We start from the raw sequence: 7,175 nt of genomic DNA, 5'->3' as shown, positions 1-7,175 counted from the left end.
TGTTCTGGAACATCCCTGGGAATGCTCAGGAATGTTCTGGAACACCCAGACCATTCCCTCCCCCCCCCCCCAGGCCCCTCCCGCTCCGGCCCTGGCTCCGCGCTCCCCCCGCGTTTGTATTTTTGTACCCCGTGTCCCCAACCTGTCCCCCCCGTGTCCCCCCCCTCATGTCCCCTCTGTGTCCCACCTTTGTCCCCTCCATGTCCCCCCCGCCCCCCCGTATTTGTATTTTTGTACCCCGTGTCCCCCCGTGTCCCCCTCTGTGTCCCCCTCTGTGTCCCCTCCCGTGTCCCCCCGTGTCCCCTCCCGTGTCCCCCCCCCGTGTCCCCCCCCGTGTCCCCTCCCGTGTCCCCCCCTCGGCCACCACTGCCAGAGCTCCTGCCCGCCCCCCCGCATGTGTCCCCCCCGCGCCGCCGCTAACGAGCAATTCATTAATTAATTAATGAGTTAATTAATAAACGCCGCCGCCACCACCACGGCCGTGCTCCGGCCACTGAGGGGGGGCGGGGGGGGGCAGAATTTGGGGGGGGGGAGGGCAGAACCTGGGATGGGATGTCCCCAAAGGGGGTCCTGGAGCCCCCCGGCACCCAAAAGGGGTCTCGGGTCCTACTGGGGGGTCCTAGAACCCTCCCCCGGTCCCCAAAGGGGGTCCTGGAGCCCCCCCAACCCCAAAAAAGGATCCTGGACGCCCCCAGACCCCAAAAGAGTTTTGGACCCCCCACCCCAAAGAGGGGATCCCGCCCCCTCCCCCCCCCGGCGCAGCCCACGCAGGAGGCGGGGGGGGGAAAGGTTCCCTTTAATTCTGCTGGGGGGGTCCCCGCGCCCCCCCCATGTCCCTGTCCCCACCCCCCACCCCCCCCCGTGTCCGTGTGCACGCGCGTGTCCCTGTCCCCTCCCCTGTCCCCTCCCCTGTCCCCTCCCCGTGCTCAGGTGTCCCCCCAGGTGTGCACAGGTGGGTGGGGGGGGGCCCAGGGGACACCCCGAGGGTGGCAGTGATGGGGGGGGGGCGTGGGCTCGGTGTCCCCAGTGTCACCTGCCCTGGGGACCCGGGGGTGGCACTTGTCACCTGCCCTGGTGACCTCGAGGGGCTGGCAGTGGGGGTAGGGGGCACGCAGGGTGTCACTCAGTGTCCCCAGGGTCACCCGTGGGAATAAAAAAAAAAAAATAAATAAATAAAAAAATAAACAAAATAAAATAAAATAAAATAAAATAAAATAAAATAAAATAAAATAAAATAAAATAAAATAAAATAAAATAAAATAAAATAAAATAAAATAAAATAAAATAAAATAAAATAAAATAAAATAAATAAAAAAACATCCCAAAATCGTTCTGGGCAGCCCCAAAATCTTAGAAAATGGAATAAAAAAGTCTCTGCTGGCGTCAGGCAGCTGCGGCCACACCTGGGGACAAGGGACAGCGCTGGGCACTGGGGAGGGGACACCCCTGTCCCTGTGCCAGCAGTGCCACCCTGGCCCTGCCACTGTCCCCGTCCCTGGAGAGTGGCGGGAGTGTCCCAGTGACTCCCGGGGACATTCAGGGACACCCGTGACACCCCAGTGCTGGCCCAGGGACACCCCAGTGACATCCCAGTGACATCCCAGTGCTGGCCCAGTGACATTCCAAAGTCCCAGTGTCCCCAGTGGCCCCTGCACCCCCAATGTCCCCAATCCCCCCAATGTCCCAAATGCCCCCAGCACCCCCATTGTCCCCATTGTCCCCAGTGTCCCCAATCCCCCCAAAGCCGCCACTGTCCCCAGTGTCCTCACTGTCCCCAATCCCCCCAATGTCCCCAGCACCCCCAGTGTCCCCAGCACCCCCAATGTCCCCAGCACCCCGGTGTCCCCACGTCCCCAGCCGTACCTAGTGGCCGCTGCCCGCGCTGTCCCCAGGCTCTATGTGGGTCCCGTCCTCGGCCCGACCACGCCGCGCGGTCCCGGGGGTCCCGGCCCGGGGGGTCCCGGTTTGGGGGGTCCCGGCCTGGGGGGTCCCGGCTTGGGGGGTCCCGGCTTGGGGGGTCCCGGCCTGGGGGGTGCCATCCCCGGGTGTCCCTGCGGGTGTCCCAGCACAGGGGTGACCCCAGAGCCCCCCGGCACCCCGAAGCCCCTCCCGGCCCCGACTCACGGTGGCCGCCCTGGGCGGGGCAGGAGCCGCCGGGGCTGTGCCGGTGCCCGGGCTCGCCGCGGGGGCAGCGGGCGGCGGCCGCCGCCTCCTCCTCATCCTCGGGGCCCTGCGGCTGCTGGCACAGGTGGTGCTCCACCATCATCTGCAGCTCTGCGGGCATGATGTCCCCCCGTGTCCTAATCTGTCCCCCCCGTGTCTCCCCGGTGTCCCCCCGTGTCTCCCCGGTGTCTCCCCGTGTCCCCCCGTGTCCCCCCGTGTCCCCCCGAGTCCCCCCGTGTCCCCCCGTGTCCCCCCGGTGTCCCCCCGTGTCCCCCCGTGTCCCCCCGTGTCTCCCCGTATCCCCGCGAGTCCCCCCGTGTCCCCCCCGTGTCCCCCCGTGTCTCCCCCGTGTCCCCCCGGTGTCCCCCCGTGTCCCTCTCTGTCCTCCCCGTATCTCCCCGTGTCCCCCCGGTGTCCCCCCGTGTCCTCCCGTGTCTCCCCGTGTCCCCCCCGTGTCCCCCAGTGTCCCCCCTGTGTCCCCCAGTGTCCCCCCGTGTCTCCCCGTGTCCTCCCCGTGTCCCCCCCGAGTCCCCCCGTGTCTCCGCGTGTCCCCCCTTGTATCCCGCGTGTCCCCCCGTGTCCCCCGTATCCCCGCGAGTCCCCCCGTGTCCCCCCCGTGTCCCCCCGTGTCCCCCCGTACCTTTCATGGTGGGGGTGCTCCTGGCCACCTTCTTCCTCTGCCGGGGGGACATGGCCAGGCCGGACTGGGGGGACAGCGTGGCTCAGGGGGGTCCCGCAGCATTGGGGGGGTCCCCCCTGTCCCCCCGTGTCCCCCGTGTCCCCCCGGCAGTGTCACCCACCTTCAGCAGGGGGTTGGGCAGCCGGTCCTCGTCGATCTCTGGGGTGGGGGGGCAGGAGGTCAGCAGAGGGTGGGGGTCTCATCCTGCACCCCCCCGTGTCAATCCGGCCCCATGGGGGGGGTCTCTGTCCCCTGGGGGTGTCATGGGGACAGTGCCACCACCCCCCACCCACCCCCCCTTCATTGCCACGGGGATTTGGGGTCTCACCCCCCCATGTGTGGGGGTCCTGAGCAATGGGGGGGGGGTTCTGGAATGTGGGGAGGGGAGCTGAGTATCATTGGGGGTCGCTGAGCATTTTTGGGGGGTCCCTGAGCACGTGGAGGGTTCCCTGGGTCATTTAGGAGGTCCCTGAGTGTCATTAGAGTGTCCCTGAGTGTCATTAGGGGGTTCCTGGGCATGTCTGGGGGGTCCTGCTGGAAAATGGGGGTGTCCCTGACCCCGCTGGGGTGTTGCCTGAGCACATTTGGGGTCCCTGAGCCCCTTGGGGGGGTCCCCGAGTGCTCCGGGGTGCCCCTGGGTGGGAGGGCCCGGGGGTGACGCGGGGACACCGCTCGGACCCACCTGGGGACGATTGGTCACTGCTCAGGACGAGGTTGGCCGGAGTCGGCCGACGCCGCCGGATCTGGGGGGCAGAGGAGAGAGCTGGGACCCCCAACTGGGACCCCAAACTGGGACCCCGAACTGGGACCCCAAACTGGGACCCCAAACTGGGACCCCGAACTGGGACCCCAAACTGGGACCCCAAACTGGGACCCTCGGCCGTGCCCCGGCCCCGCTGCCCCGAGCCCGCCGTGTCCCCGAGCCCGGGGCGGTGGCGGCCCCTGGGGACAGCGGTGGCCGGACACGCGTGGCTTTTCCATCCGGAGCTGATTGTACCCGCGTGGGGACAGCGACACGGGGACAGCGACACGGGGACAGCGGCGGGGCCCTGCCCTTCCTCCGCGGCCGCTGTCCTTGCCCAAGGTCACCTGGAGCCTTGGGGGGGTTGGTGGCCGCGGAGTGGCCGCGGTGGGGACCGTGGGGACAGCGGTGGCCGAGGGGACAGCGCTGACCCCGCGCCCCCTTTCCCCGCTGACCCAGTAACTGAGCGCCGCCGGAAGATGGATTTCCCGGCGAGGATTCCCTAATGAGGCGGGCTGCCTAATGAGATGCTAATGAGATGCTAATGAGGCGGGCGAGCGGCCGGGAGCTCCGCACCTCCCGCGGCCCCTGCCCACCCCCGGCCCGGCGCATCCTCCCGAGCCGGGCCCGTTGCCGTGGAAACGCGGCTGGATGTTGAACGGGGATTAACGGGAACCGGGAATCGCCGGGAATCGCCCCGGCCCCGCCGGCCACCCACGGGCGACCCCCCCACTTTGGGGCCGGGGTCCCCCCGTCCCCCCCCCACCCCCCACCCCGCGATGGGGCCGGGAGGGTTCGGGTCCCCACGAGGCCCCGCAGCTCCGGGAGGGACCCCGCGAAGCCGCGGCCCCCCCGGGACGCTGCCGCCCCTCCGGAGCCCCCCGGGGGTGCGGGGCGAGGCCGTGTCCCCCCCCAACACCCCCGGGCGCGCCCCCCGGGGCGGGGATGGGGAGGGGACAGCGGCGCCACCTGCTCAAGGTGACCCAGGTGGAGCCGAGCGCCGCCGGCTGAGCCGCCCCCTCCCCGAATTCCGGGGGTCCGGGGAGGGCGGGGGGATCCCGGCGCTGCTCCGGGGAGGGGATGCGCTGGTCCTCCCCCCCCGCCGCTCCCTCCCTCCGTCCTCCCCTCCCTCCTCCCTCCCTCCTCCATCCCCCATCCCTCCTCCATCCCTCCATCCCTGCCTCCCTCCCGCCGCTATTTTTAGATCAATCTCCAGCATCGATTAAGGGCGAGCGGCGCGATCCGGGGGCAGCGGGGACGGGGCCGCCTCCGGCACCGGGAGCGGCACCGGGAGCGGCACCGGGAGCGGCACCGGGCGGGAGCGGGAGGGGCCCGGCTCGGTTCGGCTCGGCCCGGCCCAGCAAAACCCCCCCGGGATGGTCCCCGCGGCCCCGGGGACACGCGCGGGGGGAGTTGGGGACACGGGCAGAGTGCGGGACAAAGGCCTGGGCCGGGCCTGGCACCGGGGGGCACCCGGGGGGCACCCGGGGGGCACCAGGGGGGCAAACGGGGGGAAAACGGGGGGCAAAGGGGGGGCAAACGGGGGGCAAACGGGGGGCTCGGCTGAGATGGGGGTCAGGTGGCTGCCGGACCTGCGGGGGGGACACGGGGGGGACACGGGGGGGACGAGGTCCTTCGGGAGGGTGGGGCTGGACGGGTTTGGGGACGGCCCCGCAGGACACAGGGACACCGCGGTGCCACCCAGAGAGGGGTGGCACGGCCGAACCCCCATCGCTGCGAGGGGACACCCCGAAAAGAGGAGCAGGGAGGGGACATCGGCAGTGTCACCTGCTGCCACCGCACGGGGCCAGGGTCGCCCCCGGCTCGGGGCCCTGAGAGGCGGCGGGTGAGACCCCCCTAGGAGGGGAAACTGAGGCAGGGCAGGGGGGTCCCCGGGCTGGGCAGTGCCCGAGCCCCCGAGCCCGGCTCCGATGGGGACGGGGCTGGGGGTGTCCCTTGTGGGTGCTGGGGGGCTCGTGCCCCCCTCCCCCGCCGGTCTCCCCCTCCCTCCTGGGGACCCCCAAATTCTCCCCCTCCCTCCTGGGGACCCCCCGCTGCTGCCACCGAGCCGGGTGGTGGCCCCAGATGGGCACGGGCAGTGACAGTGCCACACTCGGCCCCGCTCCGCTGGCACCGGGGTGTCCTGGCCCCCCACCCCCAGGACTCCCAGCTGGGGGGACATGGAAGGGACCCCCCCTCTTCTCCTCACCCCCTCAAGCCACCGCCGTTGGGCCGAGGGGTCCCCCCAGAGCCCCCCTGTCCCCTGCAGCCCCCGGGGCCGGGGAGGGGTGGCAGGAGGGGCTCGGGGTGCCCGGGGGTCCCCGGCCGCGTCCCCGCGGGGTCACCCCGTGCCCGGGGCCGTACCGGGACCGGCTCTGACGGGAGCAGGGCCCGGGGGTCCCGGGGTGGCCCCGGGGTGGCCCCGGTGGCGTCGCGCAGAGCCGGCACATGGCCCTGGCACTGCCACCCCCCGCCCCACGGCCCCGCGGGGCTCTGGGGACAGCGGCGGCCGCTCCGCGCGGGTGGCCCCGGCACCGGGAGGCTGCAGCCTCCTGTCGCCGCTGTCCCCGCGTCACCCCCGGCCCCGGCGGTGCCACCCCCGCGCCCCCAGCCCGGGCCGTGCCCCCGCCGTGCCCGCAGCCCTCCGGAGCCCGCCCGGCTCGCTCCTCCGCGCGGCCCCGGTGCCGCCCCGGTGTCCCCCCGGTGTCCCCCCGGTGCCGCCCCGGTGCTACCCCGGTGTCCCCGCGGTGTCCCCCCGGTGTCCCCGCGGTGTCCCCGCACCTGCTCGGCCGCCTCCGGGTCCAGGTGCGGCTCCAGCAGCGGGACCGTGAACTGGATCTTGCGGGGGCTGTTGGGCTCCATCGCGGGCGCGGCGGCTCCGGCGGCTCCGGCGGCTCCGAGCGGCCACGCCCCGGCCACGCCCCGGCCACGCCCCGGCCACGCCCCGCGGGGGCCGCGCCTCAACCCGGGCCCCGCGCGCGGGACACGGGGATGGACAGAGGGACACGGGGAGGGACACGGGGATGGACAGAGGGATGGACACACAGACAAGCACAGCGATACACGGACAGACAGAGGGACACGGGGATGGACACGGGGATGGACAGAGGGACACGGGGACGGACAGAGGGACACGGGGATGGACACAGGGACAGACACAGGGACACGGGGACGGACACACAGACAGGCACAGGGATACACGGACAGACACAGGGACACAGGGACAGACACAGGGACACGGGGACGGACACACAGACAGGCACAGGGACACCGGGATGGACATGGGGACACGGGGACAGGGCTTGGGACAGCAGGACGGACACGGGGACAGACAAAGGGACACGGGGACAGACGCACAGACAGGCAGAGGGATACACGGACAGACGCAGGGACACGGACATGGGGACATGGGGACGGACACACAGACAGGCACAGGGACACACGGACAGACACAGGAACACGGGGACAAACGCACAGACAGGCACAGGGATACACGGACAGACACAGGGATGGATCCTGGGACACGGGGACAGACAAACAGACACAAGGACAGACTCAGGGACACTGGGACAGACATGGGGACATGAGGAT

At 70.8% G+C, this 7,175-nt stretch overlaps 1 protein-coding gene across 3 annotated transcripts; it reads right to left on the bottom strand.

Annotated features, from left to right (window-relative positions):
* Positions 1-855: 855 nt before the first annotated feature.
* On the bottom strand, positions 856-6,525 carry PPP1R1A (protein phosphatase 1 regulatory inhibitor subunit 1A). Of its 3 annotated transcripts, XM_072919595.1 has the most exons (8): positions 6,366-6,525; positions 3,525-3,585; positions 2,964-3,001; positions 2,804-2,867; positions 2,125-2,274; positions 2,035-2,063; positions 1,864-1,974; positions 856-1,403 (listed from the first exon to the last, which is right to left on the bottom strand). In XM_072919595.1, exons 1-7 carry the CDS (start codon positions 6,444-6,446, stop codon positions 1,864-1,866), a joined length of 534 nt encoding a protein of 177 aa, XP_072775696.1. In that variant the 5' UTR covers positions 6,447-6,525; the 3' UTR covers positions 856-1,403. The 3 variants fall into 3 exon arrangements, with proteins under 3 accessions (XP_072775696.1, XP_072775694.1, XP_072775695.1); XM_072919593.1 differs by having other exon boundaries at positions 1,864-2,063; XM_072919594.1 differs by having other exon boundaries at positions 857-1,403; positions 1,864-2,051.
* Between the last annotated feature and the right edge of the window lie 650 nt (positions 6,526-7,175).

Source organism: Taeniopygia guttata, chromosome 29 (assembly GCF_048771995.1).
Source record: "Taeniopygia guttata chromosome 29, bTaeGut7.mat, whole genome shotgun sequence".
Taxonomy (NCBI): domain Eukaryota; kingdom Metazoa; phylum Chordata; class Aves; order Passeriformes; family Estrildidae; genus Taeniopygia; species Taeniopygia guttata.
The sequence above is the reverse complement of the archived record's forward strand: the minus strand, read 5'-3'. Positions and strand labels throughout refer to the sequence as shown.

Bases quoted from the DNA above. Each gene is read 5' to 3' on its own strand.
- PPP1R1A (XM_072919593.1), bottom strand. From the start codon at position 6,446: ATGGAGCCCAACAGCCCCCGCAAGATCCAGTTCACGGTCCCGCTGCTG. The intron at 2,868-2,963 runs GTGGGTGACACT...CTGTCCCCCCAG, and splicing joins TGCCCAACCCCCTGCTGAAG to TCCGGCCTGGCCATGTCCCC. The intron at 2,275-2,803 runs GTACGGGGGGAC...TCATGCCCGCAG, and splicing joins GAGCACCCCCACCATGAAAG to AGCTGCAGATGATGGTGGAG.